The sequence below is a fragment of the Ceratotherium simum genome, chromosome 7 (assembly GCF_057802395.1).
Source record: "Ceratotherium simum simum isolate JZ-2026a chromosome 7, ASM5780239v1, whole genome shotgun sequence".
Taxonomy (NCBI): Eukaryota; Metazoa; Chordata; class Mammalia; order Perissodactyla; family Rhinocerotidae; genus Ceratotherium; species Ceratotherium simum.
Genome location: NC_141906.1, coordinates 275,959 through 300,918, shown reverse-complemented (window position 1 = coordinate 300,918; position 24,960 = coordinate 275,959). Strand labels below are relative to the sequence as shown.

The window sequence follows — 24,960 nt, the reverse complement described above, 5'->3', positions numbered from 1 at the left end:
ATTTATTGAACAAAAGAATTTATTGATCTTATTATTTCCACCTTGGATAAATATTCAAAAACACTGGATGATAGTTAAATTGACCAAGAATATTGAAGGATATAAAAATAAATGTAGTCATTCCAGCGATTAATTTAACTTCTTAAAAACATAGGAGATTAATTCAAAGGAAAAATATCTGTTAGAGGACCTCAAAGTTTTACCTCAACTCAGATTTATAGGATGTTTGACTGATATTTATACTGTTACTCAGTATTTAGTCAAACACCATCTGAGTAATAAAAATAAATCTTTTATGCTCAACTGATTCTATTTTTTAAAAAAGACACCAATGATATTGGGTTTAAAATAACGTACATCTTTCTTTACACAATGGTGTTTCTAAAAACTTGCTCTCAAGCTGCTTTTTTGTAGACTAAAATGATAATTTTTAAAAGAAAACTTGCAACAATTTTTTGAATTTTTACTTTTTTTATATTAAACTTTCCTAAAGCAAGATATACCTGTATGAAGCAAATAAACAGTCAAACAACTTAGTAAATTATTAGATGGCTTGTTTCATACTAGTGATCTGTTCTAGGTTTACTCATAAGACACACTGTCCTATTGATAAAAGTACAGTTAAAGTGAGGTATATGGCTAAAACTTCTATTCACATAAAGTGGCTTACAATTCTTTGAATTAATAAAGGAGGATTGTTTTTTCTTAAGTTTTTTCTTCAGTCAAGATTACAAAGTGCAAAGACTTCTACGTCTTTCCACAATTTTCAACAACTGAAAACCTGGAGCTGTTGTAATCAGCTAAGTTTTGTAGGAGATACTCCAAAATGCATGAATTGGTATTACAATAATTGTTATGAAACAACAAGGAAGTGGGAAGAGGGGGTAGGGGTGAAAACTCAGTATATGGCTGACAAAAGTAAAAACTAATCATTTCTTATGTCTTTCTTTTTCTCTTACATGTTAATTACTTAATTTTGAGAGCACAATAAATTAAAATCAGAGACCTCCATGAAATGATTTTCCACTGAAAATATGTTTTTGATTTTACAGCCCTTATAGCTTTTCAATATCCTGAACTTTTAGTACATTGTCTCTTTTCTAACCATTTTATTCAAAGTTGTTAGTGCAGCAAATAAACAGCACATGCTTTGATCTCATTAAATTACAACTTATAGTTCCTAGAGTCATAAATATTGTGCCCTTTTCTCCTTTACCCCTCCTTTTCTGGTATGGGGTAGTCTGTTAAATATCACTATCTCCTTGAGCGCTCTGACGTTCACTCAGACAAATAGCAGAGGTTATGAATGCTGCTCACAGATAGTATCAGGAATTCTTCTTGATTGCCATAATGGTGAACTCAGTATTCAAAACTATAATACCTGGTTTAATCTAACAATTAAGATTGGTCTGTTTAACTCTGCTCCACAAACAAAAGAATTCCATCTTATCACAAACCAATAACCTAACTATTCTGGACAAAATCATACAACAGTATAAAAGAAAAATAAAAATTATCTTTGGGAAAATTAATGATTAAAAGTTTTAAATGAATGATATAACCAAGGTTACTAGATGATTAGCTTCTAAAAAAGAAAATTAAAAAAATTTTAAGTTAAAAATCAAGACTACATGAAAACATGCACAATTCAAAACTATTGTATCTAGAACATCTGAAATATTAAAAACTGGCTGTTAAAATATATTTTCAAGTTCTTATCCTTTCAGCTACTCGGCCCTGGAACTCTCAAAGGTAATAAAATTCTCTCACTTTACCCTTCCATATAATGCCTCTCCCAAGAATGGCAGCATGGTCACCGACTGTAATGCTTTCTACAGTGACAGAGGCCACCACTGCATGACACATCAGTATATTTAGGTAGCCCTGACCTAGGTTCCAAGACCTAGGAAAAAGGGGCAAGTATGCTCATGAGCAACACTATTTCACTCAAGCATAGAAAGAGATATTCTTCACCCTTTCACATAAATCCACCCAGGGTGCCTCTCCATGGATTTACATGAACCTCATCTCTATCTACAGGTCAGTCTTAAACTACACATTAGAAATACAACAGTCTATTATGTTACAATAAAAATTGTCTTTATTTAATGGAAAAAATGCATAATTTAGTACAGAAATGTATGAGGTATAATATTTTCATAATAATGCAACAACTAACTGAAAAGGCATATGAATATTTTAATATAATCACCAAATTGATATGATTAATCACTTAAGTCATTGATAAAAATATTAAATAAAAAAATAAATGAACCAAAGAGACATCACTGAAAATATGCTTATTCACAAATACTCAGTATTTAGTTATTTATACTCACATTTGAGGTTTTTATTGGTAAAAATGAATGGTCCTTTTAACAATTCTCTGATTTGTAACTAGAGACAAATTTTTGCAAATTATTCCTTTTTCTTTTTATATTAAAAAGAGTCATCTTTAATATTCTAGGATGTGATTGAAAAATGTTCTCTACATACAAATTATTCTCTTAAGGAGGTTGCTAGATAGACATAAGACTTTTAAGGCCTAGGAACACTTGCTTATTACTACTCATTCTAATGTTCTGTACTGAGCCACACCTATGCTCTTACTTTGTGATCCCTCGGGTATAAAAATAGAGTCCAGGGAATATAAAACCAATTAATTGGCAGTTATAAGACCAAAGACCTAGATGTAATAGTGTTACAAATATTAATAGTCTTTGAACTTTGGCTTAGGATTTAGAAGGCACTTCAATCTTTATGCCAAGTGATCCTGCTTTCCTTGAATGATGCTAGAAGAGAAAGCAGTAAAATTTCCTGATTTCTTGAATTATGCATTAAAGTATATGTCAGTCTTCTGGTCGCACTAAACACTCCTCTTCAAAATTTAAGCCTGTGTCTCTAGACGCTTACTAAATTTTTAATTTCAGTAAAGTTACGTTTAAATATAAAAACAGAGGGACTTCTCATTTCTGCTTCAGCATGTCAGGAGCTTAGAAGCTGCCACTTTGTCCAAATAACAAGTAAAAAGTTGAACAAACTGAAAATCAGCAACTCTTCTTAGATCTGTCAGAGAAATGAGGTCACCAGGCAAACTGCTGCTTCAACAACTGGATAGACAGGCAGATGAATACCGAGACTCACAAATTACCAGAACAGAAACCTCAGCAGGAAGCAGCGCCAGGGCAAGAAAACCCGAACTGTAACTGATGAAATGCCAGAGGCTCAGTGTGGACAACCCTGAGAGTTAAACAAATTCAGGGGACACAGTCATAGGGCGGACCCCCACACTTTTGTGAATTTCACCTCCAGGTCCTCTCACAATGAATATCAGAGAAAAATTCCCTTCTGCTTCCAGCAGGAAGAAGGGAAAAGGAATCATTTTGAAATAGCCAGAGCATTCTGTTCTTCTTAAGAAGGCCTCGCCTCAGGAGAAACTATTTGGCCTCAGCCTAAACTACCTGGGGAACAGCAAATACCCAACTCCAGCCCCTCCAACCATACTGTACCACCTGGGGCAGGGGAGATGAGAAGCACCGGTGAAGTTCACAATCCAGGGGCACAGCTCACCAAAAGACTGAGACCTAATCATAGGACTCACCTATGCACCTACGCACCTCACCACTGCAATACTAAAGGTCTGTTTACTGCAGTTACTTTCAGCCAGCACATCATGTCCACCTTTCAACCAAAAATTACCAGGCATACTAAAAGGAAAAAACATTTGAAGAGACTGAACAAGCATCAGAACCAGAGACAAATACAATAGGAATATTAGAATTATCAGACCAAGAATTTTAAAAAAACTATGATTAATATGCTAAAGGCTTTAATGGAAACAGTAGACAAAACATGGGAGAACAGATGGATAATGTTAAGTGGAGAGATGGAAATTCTAAAAAAGAATCAAAAAGAAATGCTACATACCAAAAAACTGCAACAGAAATAAAGAATGCCTTTGATGGGCTCAAAAATACACTGGACAAGGCTGAGGAAATAATCTCTGAGCTTGAGAATATGACAACAGAAATTCCAAAACTGAAAAAAGAATAACAGAATATCTGTCAACTGTGGGACAGCTACACAAAGTGTACATATGCATAATGAGAATACCAGAAGGAGAAGAAAGAGAGAAAGGAAAAGAAGCAAGACTTGAAGCCGTAATAACTGAGAATTTCCCCCAAATTAATGTCAGGCACCAAACCACAGATCCATGAAGCTCAGAGAACACCAGGAAGGATAAAGTGACCCCCAAAATTATACCAAGGTATACCATATTTAAACTTCAGAAAATTAAAGATAAAGAAAAAATTTTGAAAGAAGCCAGAAGAAAAAAAAAAACACCTTATCTATAGAGTAGCAAAGATAAGAATTATATCTGACTTCTCCTCAAAAACCATACAGGCAAGAAGAGAGTGGTGTTCAGAGAAAAAAGACACCAACCTAAAATTCTGGACCCTCCAAAATTATCCTTCAAAAGTGAAAAAGAGGGGGCCAGCCCCATGGCGTAGCAGTTAAATGCGCGTGCCCCGCTGCTGGCGGCCTGGGTTCGGATCTCGGGCGCACACTGATGCACTGCTTGTCAGGCCATGCTGTGGCAGCATCCCATATAAAGTGGAGGAAGATGGGCACAGATGTTAGACCAGGGCCAGTCTTCCTCAGCAAAAAAGAGGAGGATTGGCATTGGATGTTAGCTCAGGGCTGATCTTCCTCACCAAAAAAAAAAAAAAAAGTGAAAAAGAAATACTTTTTCAGACAAACAAAAATTGAGAGAATCTGTTGCCAGTAGACTTGCCTTGTAAGAAATGTTAAAAGAAGCTCTTCAGAAAGAAGGAAAATTATATAGGTCAGAAACTCTAATATACCTAAAGAAAGAAAGAGCATTGGAGAAGGAATAAGTGAAGGTAAAATTAAATTTTTTATTTTTATTATTCTTAATTGATCAGATAACCATTTGTTCAAAATAATAACAGCAACAATGCATTTGATTATGTATTCTTATGTGTGTATATATATGTTCATGTGTGTTTATGTACTAGTGAAATGAATGACAGCAGTGATACAATGGATGGGAGGGAGGAATTACGACTATTTTGTTATTCTAAAATACTTGCATTACCCATGAAGTGGTATAGTGTTATTTGAAAGTGGACTTGATTTATTGTAAAGATACTGCAAACTCTAGGGCAAGCACTAAAAAAAGTTAAAAAAGAAGTATGACTGATATGCTAACAAAGGAGAAAACATGGAATCATATAAAATGCTCAAGTAAAACCACAAAAGGCAGAAAAAGAGTGGAAGACAACAACAGGAACAAAACACAAGGACAACAAACAGAAAACAGGAACAAATATGGCAGATATTAATCCTACTATATCAATAATCACCTCAAATATCAATGGTCTGAAGATACCAATTAAAAGACAGAGGTTATCAGAGTGGATCCAAAAACATGACCCAACTATATGTGACTACAAGAAACCCACTTCAAATATAAAAACACGTATAGCTTAAAAGTAAAGGGATGGATAAAAATATACCATGCTGACACTAATCAAAAGAAAGCACAAACAGCAATATTAATTTCAACCACAGTAGATTTCAGAGCAAGGAAAGCTATGAGGGACACAGAGAAGCATTACATAAGCTAAAGGAGTGAATACTCCAAGAACACATAACAATGTCTTCATGTGTATATGCCTAACAACAGAGCATCAAAATAGAAGCAAAAACTAACAGAACGGCAAGCAAAAATAGAGAATCCACTATTATATTTGGAGATTTTAATATCTCTCTATCTGAAATAGACAGATCCAGCAGGCAAAAAAATCATAAAGGACACAGTTGAATTTAACAGCACCATCAATCAAATGGATATAATTGACATGTATAGACTAATTCATCCAAAAACAGCAGATTAAAAGTTCTTCTCAAACTCAGATGGAACATTCACCAAGATAGACCACGTTCTGGGCCATAAAACACACCTTAACAAATTTAAAAGAACAGAAATCATACAATGTCTACAGTCAGACCACAATGGAATTAAGCTAGAAATCAGTAATAGAAAGATAGCTTGAAAATTCAAAAATACTTGGAGATTAAATAACACATTTCTAAATAAAACATGGGTCAAAAAAGAAATCTCAAGAGAAATTTTAAAATATTTTGAGCTAAATTAAAATTAAAATATAACATCAAAATTTGTGTGATACAGTGAAAGCAATGCTTAGAAGGGAATTTATAGCATTGAATGCCTATATTAGAAAAGAATAATGATCTAAAATAAACATCTAAGCTTCCACTTAGGAAAATAGAAAAAGAAGAGCAAATTAAATCCAAAGTAAGCAAAAGAAAATAAATAATAAAAATTAGAGCACAAATCAATGAAAATGAAAACAATAAATCAATAGAGAAAGTCAATAATACCAAAAGCTGGTTCTTTAAAACAATCAATAAAATCAACAAGGCTAGCCAGACTAAGAAAAAAAGAGAGGGGATACAAATTACTAATATCAGAATTGAAAGAGGAGATATAACTATGGATCCCACGGACATTAAAAGGACAATAAAGGAATATTAGGAATAATCCAATGCCCACAGATTTGATAACCTAGATGAAATGGACCGATTTCTTGAAAGACACAATCTGCCAAAACTTACATAAGGAGAAACAGACAATCTAAATAGTCCTATATCCATTAAAGAAATTAAATCAATAATTAATAACCTTACAACAGAAAGCACCATGCCCAGATGGGTTCACTCATGAATTCTACCCAACATTTAAGGAAGAAATTATGCCAATTCTCTACAATCTCTTTCAGAAGACAGAAGCAAAGGGAATACTTTGAACTCACTCTGTAAGGCCAGCATTACCCTAATACCAAAACCAGAGACATTACAAGAAAAGAAAACTACAGACCAGTATCATTCATGAGCACAGATGTAAAAATCCTTAACAAAATAATAGCAAATTGAATCCAACGATATAAAAAAATAATTATACACCATGACCAAACAGGATTTATCCCAGTTACGTAAGGTTGGTTGAACATTCAAAAATCAATTAATGTAATTCATTATATCAACAGACAAAAGAAAAAAATCACATGATCATATCAATAGATTCAGAAAAAGCATTTGACAAAATCCAATACCTATTTATGATAAAAACTCGTAGCAAACTAGGAACAGAGGGGATCTTCCTCAGCTTGATTAAAAAAAGTGTAAAAAAAAAACCCTACAGCTAACATCACACTTAATGGTGAGAGACTTGATGCTTTCCCACTAAGATCAGGACCAAGGCAAGGACGTCTCCTCTCACCACTACTTTCCAACACTGTACTAGAAGCCCTAGCTAATGCAACAAGACAAGGAAATAAAAGATATTCAGACTGGGAAGGAAAAAAATAAAACTGTCTTTGTTCACAGATGACATGATTGATTATGTAGAAAATCTGAAAGAATCAACAAAAAACTCTTGGAACTAATAAGCAATTATGGCAAGGTTGCAAGATACAAGGTTAATATACAAAAGTCAATCACTTTCTGTATTGGAAAAACCTACAGTTCTTCCCTCCTTTATAGGGAAAAACCCAATCCTTCTTCGTTTTTCTGCTGTGCATCCCTTTTACTACTCACACAGAACACTTCACTTCTGTTACTTCTTGTCACCAAATGTGTGGGGGTTTTACCTCCATCAAGCAATTCTCCATGACACCAGCTGGGTGTTCTACAATTAAATTCAATTTTGACAGTCTCTACCTGGAGATAGCATCAGATCCCACAGGTTAAGGGCTCAGTCCCAAGAGATTGCTCCCATCCCACTTCAGATGCTGATTACAAGTCCAGGTTGTCACCTGTGCTTCTGACCTATTGGCTATATGAGAGGTTCCCATGACCCACTCCTCAGGTTTGATTAATTTGTTAGAACAGCTCACAGAACTCAGGGAAAGCTTACTTACATTTACTAGTTCATTAAAGGATATGGCAAAGGATACAGATGAACAGCCAAATGACGAGATACATAGGGTGAAGTCTGGGAGAGTCCTGAGTGCAGGAGCTTCTGTCCCCATGGAGTTGGGGTGTGTCACCTTCCTCATATGTGGATGTGTTCGCCAACCTGGAAGCTCTCTAAACCCCATACTATTGGGATTTTATGGAGGCTTCCTCACATAGGCATGACCTATTACTAACTCCATTTCCAGCCCCTCTTCTGTCTCCAGAGAAGTGGGGGAAGAGAGAGATGGGGCTGAAAATTTCAAGCTTCTAATCATGGCTTGGTCTTTCCGTTGACCAGCCCCCATCCAGGAGCCAACCAGGAGCTCACCCAGAGTCACCTCATTAGAACAAAAGACGCTCCTAGTACTCTTATCATTTAGGAATGTACAAGGCCTTTAGGAGTCCTGTGACAGGGCGAGAGTCAAAAGACCAAATATCAGAACAAGAGATGCTCCTTGTGCTCTTATCACTTGGGAAATTATGAGGGTTTTAGGAGCTCTGTGCCAGGAACTGAGGGCAGAGACCAACATATATATTTTCTATTATTTTACATTTTCCTATTCCCCAGCAATGAACAAGTGGAATTTGAAAATAAAAACACACTACCTTTTGTTTTTTTGGGGTGCTAAAAACACCCCAAAAATGAAAGCATCCCCAAAATGAAATACTGAGATATAAATCTAACAAAATATGTATAAGATCTATATGAGAAAAACTACAAAACTCTGATGAAAGACATCAAAAAGAACTAAATAAATGGAGAGATATTCCATATTCATGGATAGAGAGACCCAATATTTTCAAGATGTCAGTTCTTCCCAACTTGATCTCTAGATTCAATGCAATCCCAATCAAAATCCCAGCAAGTTATTTTGTAGATATCAGCAAACTAATTCTAAAGTTTTTATGGAGAGGCAAAAGACCCATAGTCGCCAATTCAATATTGAAGGAGAAGAACAAAGTCAGAAGACTGCCACTACCCAACTTCAAGACTTACTATAAAGCTACAGTAATCAAGACAGGTAGTGTTGATGAAAGAATGGACAATTAGATCAATGGAACAGAAATGAGAACCCAGAAATAGACCCACATAAATATAGTCAACTGATACATGACAAAGGAGCAAAGACAATTCAATGGAGCAAAGATAATCTTTTCAACATATGGTGATGGAACAAGTGGACACTGACATGCAAAAAAATGAATCTAGGGGCCGGCTGGGTGGCACAGCGGTTAAAGTGAGTGTGCTCTGCTTCAGCGGCCCGAGGGTTTGCAGGTTTGGATCCCGGGAGCACACCGACACACTGCTTGTCAAGCCATGCTGAGGCGGCGTCCATATAAAGTAGAGGAAGATGGGCACAGATGGTGGCTCAGGGCCAATCTTCCTTGGCAAAAAGAGGAGGACTGGCATTGGATGTTAGCTCACAGCTGATCTTCCTCACCAAAAAAAAAAAAAAAAAAAAGAACCTAGACTGAGACCTTATACCCTTCACAAAAATTAACTCAAATGGATCATAGACCTGAATGTGAAAATATAAAATTCCTAGAAGATAACATAGAAGAAAATCTAGATGACCCTGTGTATAGCAATGACTTCTTAGATACAATGCCAAAGGCATGATCCAATAGATAAATAATTGAAAGCTAGACTTCGCCGAAATTAAAAACTTCTTCTCTGAGAAAGACAATGTTGAAAATGAGAAGACAAGCCACAGACTGGGAGAAAATATTTATAAAAGACACATATGATAAAGGACTGTTATCCAAATTATACACAAAACTCTTAAACTCAACAATACGAAAATGAACAACCCAATTAAAAAATAAAAGATCTGAATAGACATCTCACCAAAGAAGACATACAGATGGCAAGTAACCATTTGAAAAGCTATTCAACATCATATGTCATTAGGGAATTGCAAACAAAACAACAAAGAGATACTATTACACACCTACTGGAATGGGCAAAATCCAAAACACTGACATCGCCAAATGCTAGTGAGGATGTGGAGCAACAGGAACTCTCATTCATTGCTGGTGGGAATGCAAACTGGTACAACCACTTTGGAAGACAGTTTGGCAGTTTCTAGAAAACGAAACATACTCTTGCCATACAATCCAAGCAATCACACTCCCTGGTATTTATCCAAAGGAGTTGAAAACTTATGTCCACAAAAAAACCCTGCACACAGGTATTTATAGCAGCTTTACTCATAATTGCCAAAACTTGCAAGGAACCAAAACGTCCTTCAGTAGGTGAATGGATAAATAAACTGTTGTACATCCAGACAATGGAATATTACTCAGTACTAAAAAGAAATAAGTTATCAGCCATGAAAAGACGTAGAGGAACCTTAAGCGAATATTAAGTGAAAGAAGTCAGTCTGAAAAGGCTACATACTGTATGATTCCAACAATAAGACACTCAGGAAAATGCAAAACTATAAAGATATAAAAAGATTAGTGGTTGCCAAGATTTAGGGGGAGAGAGGAATGAAAAGGCAAATCAAAGAGGATTTTCAGGGCAGTGAAACTATTCTGTATGATACTATAATGATGGATATATAGCATTATACATTTGTCCAAATACAGAGAATGTACAACACCAAGGGTGAACCCTAGTAAAGGGTGAACTCCTAGTACTATGGAGTTTGGATGATAATGATGTGTCAGTGTCGGATCATCTACTGTAACAAATGCACCGCTCTGGTGCAGGATGTTGATAGTGGGAGAGGGAGTATTTGGGAACTGTCTATAATTTCCATTCAATTTAGCTGTGAAGCTACAACTACTCTAAAAAATAAAGTTTATTAATGTAAATAAATAAAAATAGTGAAATTTGATGTATACATAAAGCTATAAATGCTTGGGGTGTTTTTTTCCCCCTTTTAAAAGGAGAATCCTTTAGAATCAAGATGAAAACACTGACCCAAAATTTAAATTTTCCTCAAAATTAATGATCTATCTGAACAACACCATTTATATTCATTCATCTTTTGAGTCCAAAATATGTATTTGAAAGATGGCTAGTTGAGGTTTGGATGTTACCTTTGACAATGAAAAAGAAGTTTCTCTGTACTAAATCAACTAGCTTATACAGAAACTGGATTTACAACCTTGGCCTCACTAGTGTTATACTCTAACCAAGTGTATAGGCAGAATCCCAACAAGAAACAGATGGCACACATAAATTAGGATAATTTAAAGATGGTTTATTTGCAAAAGTGTGGACACAATATAAAAGAACCATAAAAATGGTGCAAGTTCTAGGGGCTAGCAGCAATGGAGCTGTCACCATCCCTAATACCAAAAGGACAAGAAGAGAGGTTACTGGAACCCAGAAAGAGCGCGTCACGTAGAGTAGGTCAATTTAAGAAAAGTAGTGATGTGTTGAGGGACAAGGCCACCCTGAAGTGATCCCATGGGGAGGGAATGGGGAATAAATGTACTGATTCACTCTCTTTCCTTCCTCCCAGCTCCTGCTCAGGCTGCTTCCACTGGCCCAACTCAACAGGAAGCCAGAAGATATGAGAGCATGGATGCATTCCGTATAGGTAAGCCTTACAAAGAGAGAAGGATGGATAACTCTGGATCTGGAGGGACAAAGGGACGGTATTTTGCACACTGCTGAATTAAATAACTACAAAATTACACTACAGTGTAATTTATTAACAAATATTTAAATGGCCCTCAGTAAATGTTGTTTCAAGGCATTTACTGAATGTGAGTAAGGATAGGTACTTAATTTTCTCAGGGACAGGGAGGTGGTCTGAAGTGATATTATTTTAGACGGGGCTTTGAAGGGAGTAGGGAAAGGAAACAAGAGGTCATTCTCTGTAGAAAGAACAAGGCCTTGCCTACTTCTCCTTCCTCTCATACCACTCTCCCCTTGTAACAGTGGGGATATTTTCAGTTGCAAATAATGGAAAACTAAACTGAGCCTAACCTGATTTAAATAATAATGGGGATTTATTTCATAGAACTGAAAAGTCTAGAGGTAGGGCAAATGTAGGATTGGTCAATCCAGGGACTCAAAGATGTCATCAAAGAACAGGTTTCTTTATATCACACCAATCTGGTATCCACATTGTCAGATTCCTCCTTTTTGGCTTCTCATGGTTGTAGGACGACTGCCAGGCACAGTGGGGGTTACATTCTTCCTGGTTTATAACCACTAGCTAAGGTCATTTGTCCATTCCTGAACCAATGACTGTAGCCAGAGGAATGAAATATGTTTATGACCTTCTGCCAATTTAGGGCTCATCTCTAAAGCTGAAGGCATCAAAACAAAAATCTGGATGAGTTTAGGAAGGAGAAGAGAAAATACTGATGCTGGAAGCAACCAATAAATGTCCAATGCACTCCTTCGCTCAAGATGCTCCAGCCATACCAGACTTAGTTCCTCAAATATACTAAACTCTTTCCTGCCTCAAGGCTTTTTGCACGTGCTGTTCCCCTTACTTGAAACATTATTCTCTTCCATCCCCCACCCCTTTACCTCCAATGTAATAAAGTCACCTATTACAACATCATCACATCCTTTACTTTTTCTTCATACTACTTATAACAGTTTTAAATTATTTATCTGTGTGATTTTTTGTTTTATGTCTAACTCCTCCACGGGAGTATAAACTTCAAAAAAGCAGGAATATATTTTATTTTCTTCATACATGTATCTACATAGTACCTGGCACATAGTGTCACTCAAATACCGGATGAATGAGTGAATGAATGAATCAATGGTGCTAATGAGATTGACATATAGCAAATGCTTACTGGCTATGCATATCATCATAAGAATGTATGCCACTGGTCACAAGTCAATGAAACAATATTTTGAATGGACTAGAAAAAATTCATTCATTGCATTTAGTGGAATCATAACTCAAAGTTTACGAATCTGTATTTAAAACATTTTATCTTTATGCCGAAAAAAACTACCCAACTTTTTACAGTAATATTTCATAAAACTAATTATTTTAGACTATAATTTTTATATAATACTACAAAATTGTATCAAGCATACCTTCTTTAAACTGCATATTTCAGATTCTTGGTTTTTATTTAAAGCTGAAAGACTTTTGTTTAACTGTACTGCTTCCCAAACTGCAATATAAAGGACACTTTGGAAAACATATTCAACGTACACTTTAAAGAAAGTATCACTAACATGGACAAAGAAAAAAGCCTCAAGGCAATGTATATAATTATTAATGAATTTAAATAATATTCACAACCTGCTATTTACTAGTATCAGATAAGTTCAATTTATTCATTATAAATAAGTCCATTTAAACATTCTCCATTAAATATGTAAGTTTAAATAAGATAGCACCTACCATTTTGTTCTAACTTTTCATGATTTTCCTTTACCAATCCAAATTGACCTGTTATTGTGGCATAGTATTTCTCAATTTCATTCAGTTGCTTCTGATGATCTTCTTTAGCCAGAAGATGTAACTGGACTTTTTGTTCCTATTTTGAACAGTTATTTTAAGTGTTATACATATATAATACATACATACATTTATATATATATTAAAGATATATAAAATTTTACTGTTTTTAATAATTGTTACTATTAACATAAGTATGTCATGAAAAAGTACTCTCTGAGTACACCATAGGGAATAAATGTTAGGAGATATTTCTAAGTCCATGTAAAATAGAGGCACATTTTTTTCTTGTAACAAAATAGTCACTTAAGGTTATATTTCCCTTGTTTACAATTTCTTTTTCAAAATCAACTGGTTGTTTTATTTATAGAAAAGTCAATTAGTCCAGTCCAAGATTAAGCAAAGTGGGGGGACTATTAAAGCAATACTCTTGATAATTTAGGAAGGAAATTTTTTTCTCTAAATTTGCTGGCATAATTATGATGTGCATATCAAAACTCAGGTAATTTTTCTTAGATTAATTTTAATGAATATAGCACCTTCTCACTGCATCAAAAAAATGGAATGATGAGGACAATATGTATCAGTGGCAGGGAGGCAATGTAGTATAGTAGAAAGTCTACTTAAGCTGGGAAACATAGTGGGTAAAAACTGGACCCTACGTGTAATATAATATGGGCCTTCACTGCTTTCAGCTAAAGGAGCTTGTTTACTATACTTAGAGATATGATTTTAAATTTTAAAAAGAAATATTACGTTAATAGAATCAACACTATTTTTTAAACGTTTTGATCTCGACGTGGCATTAGCAGAATCATTGATTGGTTTCACAACTTCATTCATTTTTGCCATGTGCTTCAGCTTCTATGAGCAATGACAAACAAAGAACAGTGTGGGCCCATCGACTAGCACTCAGTAACTGTTTTCTGAATGAAATGTTGTCCCATAGAGTTCCAACAGTGGAAATTTGTTAGATTTGCCTGGCCAGCATCTATTTCCCTCACCCAACAGTACCACAATTTCAACTATTTACTTGCAATATTTCTTCCTCATTACAATCTAGTAGAACTAAAATTCAGGGGTCCTATTCTTCCCTAGTGAAGTGAAGAGCAATCGTACCCAAAATAAACCAACTGATTTCTACCTTCTTGGAATTTGAATCTTGAGCAAAAAAGACTATAAAACTAAAGAAGTTTAGCGGTGATCCTATCCAGACTGGTATGAGACCTCTGTCCTGGGTTCCTACATCCTGCTTCAGAAACTCTGGAATTACCCTGGTCCCTGTTCATTCTCAAACCTATTCTTCACTCTCTGATGGATTGTGAGTGCCTCCACTAAATTTCCTTTTGCATAAGTTAACCAGAGCCATTTTGTACTGATTAAAACCAAAGTACAGGCAGTATAGTAGAGTGGTCAAAAGGTCGTCTGCCTATGTTCAATTCTGCTGTATGACCTTGGAGAAATTATCTACCCTGTCTTTAAAGTGGAGATTATAATAGTATCTCTCTCATAGGTTGTTGTGAGGATAAAATGAATTAACACATATAAAGCACTAAGAACAGAGCCTCTCATATGTAATAGGTACAATATAATGTTTTGTTATTATTATTCCCTGAAAAAAGTGTCTTCAATAATTACAATTAATTTTTATTTGGAATAAGAACAGCCCTCTCTAATATGAATAAAGAACACATACTATAATTTAAGTTGTACCTAACTATACTATCTAGACAAATCTGATGATAACTTTTTAAAAGACACTTTTTAATGATTTTAAGCAAAGTGAGAATATCATTGGTAATGATTATGATATATCAATTCAAAGTTTATCATGCACTTCTATGGGCTTTTCAAATTCACTACTTAAGTCACTGGAGTTAATCATGTAGCAACTATAAATGCAAACAAGTTGACAAGTTTACTTACTCCTGAGATCTTATGCCTACCTGGGTAGTTGCTATTACCAATAACTAAACAATGAACAATAATGAATCATATTTTATTCCTCTAAAATACCACTTAATTCTCTAGAGAATTATATTCGTTTTCAGCAGATGTGTAGAACCCTAATACAAGTTCACTGAAAATTGGTCTAAAGGCATTTTTTCAATTCAAAGTATTTTTCAATTTTTTACTTCAAATCAATTTTTATGTATCCTTTATGAGAATATTGTCTACTACATATTAATACTTCCTTAAGGCTTCCTTAACCTTTCAGTTAAAAAGTTGTGAATAAAATAGGCTGTCAATGCTTGCAAAGGTTAACGATCCTGATACCTAAAAATGCAGCAAAGATCAAAGTGATTTCAGAGGCATTTTCTACATATACAGAGCTCTACACACATTAGAGTAATCTGTGATATACTCTAGTTCAACATCCTTTGCTTGAGGCTAAAGTTGAATTCAATTAAAATGAAGTTTCATTTGTTTGCATGACATAATTCTGATTTTCAAATGCATTAGCCTATTCAATGGCCATGATAAATACTATAAAGAGTTTCAAATCACATAGGCACCTATAACTTATTAGCCCCTACAGGTCCAAATGGGACTGTTCATACAGGAACCTAGTTGGCTGCCCTGATTTAGTTTTGATAATGAGATGAAGAGGCCAATTGTCAAGTTTGCCACTAACTGCATGACTGTCAGCAAATAGTTTAAATTCTTTGGGAAGCAACAACAAAAAGTAGATTGGTAACACCTGCGTGAGTGAAACCTAAGAATAATACAAATAAATACAAATAAATTGATGGTGTTATTATTAAAACTGTAATGTTACATACTACACCATAATAAATAAAGTTTATTTCATTGAAATGACTAAGAAATAGCTAAGTACATACTGTTTTGTTCTTTTTTCCCTGTGGGAATTGATTCAAGTTTTATTTTTTCTTTTACACAATTTTACTACTAAATGCAAAAACTCTGTCCACAAGAAAACAATGGCAGGATTCACTGCTTTCCAAATACATGTGTAAGTCATTTTAAACAAGTTTAATCTATGAAAATCAAAGATTAGAGAAAGAAAAGAAAGCACAAGCATAATTGTGTGTGTGTCGTCTAAAAGTTTACTTAAAATCCTCTTGAGGCATTTAAAATAGGAATAATTTAAAAATAATGTTTGCACATAACTTTTTAGAACTACATTTACTAATAAAAGGCATAGCTGCTCACTTCCTCCTTATTTCCTTACAGAGATTAATTTGAAAACTTTTGGAGATACAAGTAATTTCCCTTAAAACAATTAGTTCATTATAAGTAAACTTTAGAGGAAAAGATAAAAACCCCAAAATAAACTTCATATATTCTTCATTTCTATTTTTGCAACGTACCTTTCAATTTCTTCAATATGAACCCAAAATAAATCAATGGGATTATAAAAGTCACTTTTTTAAAACCTACAGCATCTTGAAGATATTTTTACCTTTTTAGTTGCAAATATAAGGCATACACTACTTAAAAAAAGTAAAGTTACACATACTTTGTGTGTACCTATATACCTAATATTTATAGTCATGAAGATTATTTCCAGACAAGTCTTCAGTCTTAAAAACATTCTACTCTGAAAGAAAATATGTGGTAATTCCAAATTGTACCAAAATCTTCAATATTGAAAATTTATTTTAATTTAATACAGAAAAATAAATCTTTCTTATAAGTCTTTTCTTTAGAGGAAAGTGATATACAAAAAAAGAAATAAAATATAACTAAGAGATGGCTGGATAAGTTTTTACTTCATTCATTAAGCTCTATTAGTTACTCAGTTACACAACACAGTCACCTATCCAGTAACCACTTATCCAGTAACAGAAAAGACTTTCACCAATGACCAAATCAAAATAACAGTTAATCTGACATTGTATAGTTTAACATGTTTTGTTGCATTCTTTTTATTGGTAATGATCAATGTGATCATTTGCTCAAGCGAAGGTTTGGGTACTTTTAGAGATAGATGAATCTTTCAATTCATAACTGTATTAATTTATCTAGAGACATATCACCTCCTCTAAATGAAAATCAGCTTACTGAATTCCCAAAAGACAGAAATTTACTAGTAGTTAAGGGCTCACCTTTAGGAGATCATGAACTTCTTTAAAAGATTCTTAATACTACTTTTTAAAATTATTTTTTAGGACATCTAGCTTTATCAGTTGTTCCCCAGAGGCCTACCTTGACATGTGACCATCATTATTTCCTGTCTTGCCCACAGAGTCAAATAAAAGAATAATGTACTGAGTTGAATAAAATAAGATTAACTGAATTACTGAATACTGTATAGCACTTTGAATAAAGAAAAGGTCATCTGAACTACATAAGAATAACATAAAAAGAATAAGGTAAGCATGTTTATAAAAAAAGATTATTTTTAACTTTTATCTAAAATGCGTATAATATTCTGCCAAAATGGGCACAAAATATTAAATGTACATATCAATACATACAATTATTTTAGTTCAAACTGATTTAATCCTTTGGACTGTCAGAAAAAATTGTAACTATAACTCAAATATCATTTTAGTAGGTTCTTAACAGGCTGTAGTTCACAATAACAAAATACTCAGAAATGACCAAAAACTACCAAAAGTATACTGCATGTTTCCATGGTTCTTTTTAAGATTGCAAGTAGCTGATGCGATTTTAAAGTGAAATAAAACAAAACACATTTTACGTTGCCTTTGATCTTTAACTTGTAGCCTTATCTCCCGGGTCAGTGGGCACATTATGCAATTTCACTATATTTTGTGTAAAACCACTGTAGCGTTGAAGATGACTTTCAGTACAAATGTCACGGTACTTAAAGCTAAACCGGGATCTAGTTTTTCAGCTTCTTAATTAAAATTGTAGTTTAAAATAGTCTGACAATATTATCTTTATTCTTTCCAGTTGAATAGCAACAGAATTTTCACATCTTTTATTCAATCAAGCTTAGCAATCTTTCTAAGGCTCTTTTATTTTCTAACATACCAAAACAATTTTAAGAAGCAAACCCTTTATGTTCTTGTATTTAATGTTACAAGGAGTGATCTTTCATTTCTTACTTCTCATATATATAATAAACTTTACTAGAAAATTAATTTTACTTGCCTTACAGTCTGCTCCAAAGAAGGAAGATTGAAATAGCATAAACCTACCTAAGAAACCCTCTGAAGATTTAAGTGGATATGGGAGAAACTTGCTCAATCAAATATACAGAAAAAAAAAAAATCCTTCTGCATTAAATAGGAATAGAGAGAATATCAAAAGTAAATATTCTATAAAATGTTATGCAGTAAAAATGCAAATATTAATTTTTAATATACTATAGAAGAGAATGCACAACAAACACTTGTTGAATGATAAAGGATGAGTACCATATCCCAAATGTAGTATTAAAATGCTACTTCATATTATTTCAGTTTTTCAGGCTATAATTAATACCTATATGTTTGCATAAACACCTAGAAAAGATATCATTAAAATAAGAGATTTTAGCGTTTTTTTGTTCTTATTTCTTTGTTGTTTCATTTTAATATAAGACCTCTACCAATAATTCAGGAACTGTGTTCAATTTATTCTATAATACGTAAATACTATGTAATCTGGAAACAAATTTGTGAAATAAACTCATTTAAGCTATATTTGAAATTGTAATTCAGTCCTTTAAAGAGGATATTAACATCCAGTTTCAACTTTTTTTTTTTTTTACTATAGACGTCACATTTGTATTGACAAAAATACTATGCATGTTATATACTAATCTGGGGGGTGGCTGTATATTTTGTAATTTCCTTACCATTTCACTCACTCTCTTCTGTAAAGAATATTCAGAAACCTTGAAAAAACAACGAGAAAAATCTCCTTAAAATTCTTTAATTATCTGTTATAAATTCCTCTTGATACTAAAATTGTGTGCTATAAAATGTGACATTTATCTTCTATGCACTATTCTTTTCTAGTGACATTTTTCCAAAATGTTATTTACCATAACTGTCTTCCCTGTAACAAGAACAACACACTCATTCATTTATTCAACACATATTTATGAAGCACCTACTATACACCAGCCTTTCCTAGGATCCTGGGATACAGCAGTGAAGAAAAAGTCCCTGACCTTAAGAAGCTGCCTGTCCACTGGGGGTGGTGGCAGACAGACAACAAAACATAAGCAACAAGGACAGAAGTCAGAGAGTGACACTGAAGAAAAATAAATAAGAGGGACAGCAAGAGCAGTCTAGGAGAGCTTGCACCTAACTACTCATGAAGAAAATCTGATAAGACAAGTAAGTATCGGGGAAAAAAGTCATTTTAAACAAATGATCTCACAACCCAGAAATAACAATCATTAATACTTGGGTACTGTCAGATATTTTTCTATACATTTACACTTTAAAAGAGAGCCAATGGGGAGTGGAATAATAATATATGCACTATTTTGTAAACTATTTTTACTTAATAAATAACAAACACCTTTCTATGACAAATTAATTTACAACATAACTTTTTAATGGCTATATAGTATTCCACTGCTTAACTTTATACCATAGTTTACCAAATCACTCTCATTTTTGTAGATTTACCCATTTTTCAGTTTTATTAAACTATTCTGAAATAAACATGCTTGTACCAAGAACTCCGTAGTTATTCATTTTAGCAGGATAAATTCCCAAGTAGAAACCCTAAGATTTGTTCATTTTTTTTGGTTGTGAGGAAGATCGGCCCTGAGCTAACATCAGCCAATCCTCCTCTTTTTTTTTTGCTGAGGAAGACTGGCTCTGGGCTAACATCTACGCCCATCTTCCTCTACTTTATATGGGACACTGCCACAGCATGGCTTGACAAGCGGTGCGTTGGTACGCGCCCGGGATCCGAACCGGCAAACCCCGGGCCGCCACAGCGGAGCGTGCACACTTAACCACTTGCGCCACTGGGCTGGCCCCAGATTTGTTCATTTTTATAGACTTTTAACAATTATTACATAATCAGAGCGTTCAACCAAGTTAAACTCCAATCAGCCATGTATGAGTGCTCATCTTCTTAAACTCTCCTTATACTTGTTAAATTTTAAGCAAAAATATAATAATTACTTCACATTTCCTATGAAATAAATTTTTTAGCACACTGCCTTGAATAGCATACAGATAATTGTATTTCATTTTGGTAGAATGGGTTATGTGTGATTCATTTCTTCAACAAATATTGAATGCTTACTATAACTAAAGCACTGATATAGACACTGGCGGTACAATATTGGACCAAAAAAATCCAGTCCATCTTAAATTCTGGGGAATGTAGATAATAGGCAATATAAGTAACTTAAAATATGTGGTCTATTAGATATTGATAAGCAGTAAAAAAAAAAAATAAATCAGGGAAGGGGATTACATAGGATGGCTAGGAAAGTTCTTTCTGAGAGAGCAATTTTTGAGTAAAGACTTGACAGAAGTGAGGAAGAGTCTTCCAGCAAGTGCAAAGGCCCTAAGGGAGAAAAACGATGTGTTTCACAGGACAGCATGGAAGCCAATGTGGTTAGAAGGGAGTGAGCAAGGGGAAGAATTGCAAAAGATAAGTTCAGAGAAGAGTAGGAGAAGAACGAGGGCGGAGGGCCATATCATCATAGGTCTTGCAATGCATGATGTAGATTCAGGTTTTACACTGAATGAGACAGGAAGCCATTGAAGAGTTCCAAGGACAAATGTGACATAGCCTGACTGCTATGTTAACACTGTTAAGAGGCACAGAGGTGGAAGCCTGAAAACCCCTTAATAAACTACCACAATAATCCTGATTAAAGAGGATGATGAAAGAGGGGTGTTAATAATGGATGTAGTGAGAGGTGGTCAGATTCTGGACCTATCTGAGGGGAAAGCTGAAAAAATTTGCAACAGAAAAAGGGGAGTTGTAATTAATGAGGGAAAAAAAAAGGAAAAGAAGTTAGTTTTCAGGAGGGGAAGATTTTGGGAACCTGGTTTTGAACATGTCAAGTTTGAGATGTCTTTTAGACATCCAAGAGTCAATCTAGGCTGGATATGGGGTTGGAAATATACATTTGGAAGTCCTCTGCACATAGATCCCATTTTAAAGACATGTAACTGGATGAGATCAGAGTATTTTTTAAGGCATAGAGACAAAAGAGAAATACAAGGGTAGAGGTCATCTAGAAAAATAAGAGGAAAAAAAGACACAATTCAGAAGACTTGCACTCTAATCCTGAATTTATTATTACCTGCTACTGTGATGGTTAATTTTATGTGTCAACTTGACTGGGCCAAGGGGTGCCCAGATTAAACTATTTCTGGGTGTGTCTGTGAGGGTGCTTCTGGATAAGATCAGCATTTGAAGCACTGGACACAGTACAGAAGATTGCCCTCCCCAGTGTGGGTGGGCCTCGTCCAACCTGTTAAGGGCCTGAATAGAACAAAACATCTGAGCAAATTTACCAAATCCTTTCAGGTCACTGTTCTTCAGACATTAACACCTCTGCATTTTATTCTTTCTGAATCATGATTCACAGCTATATTTTATCAACACCTCTAGTGCCCTACCCAACTTAAAAAACTACCATGTAGCTGCATTCCTATGACACGTAAGTTGAATTTGAAAGCAATATAACTAGATTGACGTGGAATCTTTTTATGGATGCTATATATAATGATTTTTTTTAATTCTAAAATAACAAAATTGGTTTATAATATCAGATATAGGCATCTAATACAGGAACAAAACTATAGTGACACTGATTAATGTATTAACTACAGAGGGCAATTTCAAGGATAAAGTACAGATGTTTTCCTATTATAGTTATTCCTCACTTTATGGAAAATTATATGAAAAATTGACTGTAAAGCACGTTTCTTTAGAGCAAATCTTATTTTCCATTAATTGTATTTTTGTTACTAGGGAATCAAGTCCCTCAAAATACTATGTTGAAAACATTTAACCCCTACCCTTTCCTGAACAATTCAGTCCTAAGTCCCCAGGTGTCCTTGGGGAAGGGGTAAAGGGGTCACGGCAGCAGCACTCCAAATCAGGGTATCAGGCCCAAATGTGGAAGAGAGGATCTCCTGCAATCTACTGCAGGAGTTAGAAGCTGAGTAGGGTGAGGGGGGCAACCCTGAGAAAGGGGCAACCCAGCTCAAGGTGTCAGAGTCCAAGCTGGGAAAGGAGGGCACACCTACTGGGAAGGAAGGTGCAGCAGAATAGCGGACTGAATATATACAGGGTAATTTATCAAATAAGTAAGTATATTAAGGATAAAGAGGGTCATATTTCTCACTGTTAAGAGGAAAGAAATGTAGAAATACAGACGGAAATAAACTAAAATTAATTTTGTGGTTTTGGACCGGAACTGGAGGTAATGTAAATTCATGGTTTTGATATACATAGAGAAATAAACATAATTATAAATGTGTGTATATATATATGTGTGTGTATATAAATACATACATATATTCCCTAGCTCTGTCCACTGAGAGGGTCTGAGAGCAATGATACCTCAACAGTAATGAGTGTAACAGTGCCCAGATCTTGGCTTCTACACACCATTTTCCACTAAAAGGTCCCGGGGCAACATGGAGAAATGGTTTGCTTCAGGGCAAGCAAGGTCAGGTAAACTACTAGGTGATCCTGGCACATTTTGTTTTTATCTGAAAGCAGGAAAGTGCTGACAGAATGATGAAGATATGTCCAAAAGACTCAAAATTCAGCTTGAATGTACTCCCACTGATCAAACAAAGGATAAGTAAAGCATCAAAATAAATAATGATAGTCACATTTTAATCCAATGAATAAGAAACTATGAGTCTATATTGATATAAATAAATAAATGAATACACTAAAAGTTTGGTGAGAAACAGAATATTTACATAATTTCAAAGCACCTCCCTACAAAATAGGAGAAAAGAGTAACTTTTTTTTTTTTTTTTGTGAGCAAGATCAGCCCTGAGCTAACATCCATGCCAATCCTCCTCTTTTTGCTGAGGAAGACCAGCTCTGAGCTAACATCTATTGCCAATCCTCCTCCTTTTTTTTTTCCCTTTTCTCCCCAAAGCCCTAGTAGATAGTTGTATGTTATAGTTGCATATCCTGCTAGTTGCTGTATGTGGGACGCCGCCTCAGCATGGCCCAACAAGCGGTGCATCAGTGCGTACTCAGGATCCGAACCCAGGCCGCCAGTGGCGGAGCATGCGCACTTAACCGCTAAGCCATGGGGCCGGCCCCCAAGAGTAACTTTCTAATGAAGAAACTTGTCAGATACTCCCTTAATCAAATGATCAAAGTGAACATCACCAATAATGAGACAAACTCAAATCATGAACTATCTGATAGGATTCAATTATAGGGGAACAAGGTATTATCTCTGTAGTATTCCTGCCAAAGATACATAAACTAACTTTAATCACGAGGAAACATCACACAAACAGAAATTGAGGGATATTTACAAAATAACTGGTCTGTAATCTTCAAGAGTTTCAAAATCATAAAATCACGAAAAAGACTGGGGAACTTTTCAAGATTGAAAGAGATTAAAGAGATATGACAACTAAAAGCAACATAAGATTGTAAGCTGGATTCTTCCAGTATAAAAGAATTGATTAGGGAAAGTGGTGAAACCCGAATCAGGTATGAGGATTAGATTATAGTTATGTATCAGTGTTAACTTACTGATTTTGATGGTTTTGTAGGACAATGTCCCTGATTATAGCAAAGATACACTACAGTATTTGGGGTGACAGGGCACTAGACTGGTATATTACTCTTAGATCATTCAGGAAAAATAAGTTCTTTGTATTGTATTTCCAACATCTCTATAAGTTTACGATTCTCCAAACTACAAAATTACCCAAATGTCTAGGAATTCCTGATGGATAAATGTTCACTCTCAAAGCTCCAGGAATTTAGTTCCCTTTTGTCACTGTGGTAAGGCCTAACAAAATTAGGTTTTAACAGTAGAAATAACACATTATGTATTAAATATGTCTTCAGTTCTGTTGAGAAATTAATATCTTAATTGATAAATTCAGTAAGTCTAAAATTTAGTGAAATAACATGACATCATAGAGCTTTAGAGCTGAAAATTTTAGAGGTCATTTATCCCGTTACCCCCAATCCAGTTTTTAGCAACTTCTATCTATGCTCTATTATTCATGCCTCTTCTGGGAGGGTGAATGAAGACCTCTTCCAAATTTCCTTACTCCTAATACCCAGAGTAGGGAATGTAGATATGCTATTACCTCACAAAATGGTCTTGTTTGGGAAATGCTGATGTATTTCGATTTCCTCATTTTACCTTAAGGAAAACTGAGACTCCAGAAGACAAAGTGTCTTACCATGTAATCATGTCATTATGTCATTTATAGACAGAAACAATTTACTTAAAATCTACAGGACAATCAGCAAAGTTTCTTTATTTAGCTCTCTAGGCATACTGTTTACATAAACAAAGTTTAATTTGTCAGATAACTTAGATATAGGCAGGTTGCCCTGCTCTAAACCAATCCCTTTGAAATCAAGTAACAAGGTACCATGTTTAAATAGAAATGAAACACATTCAAAGAATCGATTAAAGCAAAAATAATTGAGT

General features: G+C 34.6%; 1 protein-coding gene across 1 annotated transcript in view; it reads right to left on the bottom strand.

Annotated features, from left to right (window-relative positions):
• Nucleotides 1–24,960, bottom strand: part of CCDC73 (coiled-coil domain containing 73) — a 133,823-nt gene that overhangs the window by 52,328 nt on the left and 56,535 nt on the right. The window contains exons 6-8 of the mRNA XM_004418672.3: nucleotides 19,174–19,212; nucleotides 13,344–13,479; nucleotides 13,031–13,110 (exon numbers count right to left, since the gene is read on the bottom strand). Of these exons, the coding sequence (XP_004418729.1) occupies nucleotides 13,031–13,110; nucleotides 13,344–13,479; nucleotides 19,174–19,212 (255 nt within the window). The remainder of the gene's footprint in view (nucleotides 1–13,030; nucleotides 13,111–13,343; nucleotides 13,480–19,173; nucleotides 19,213–24,960) is intronic.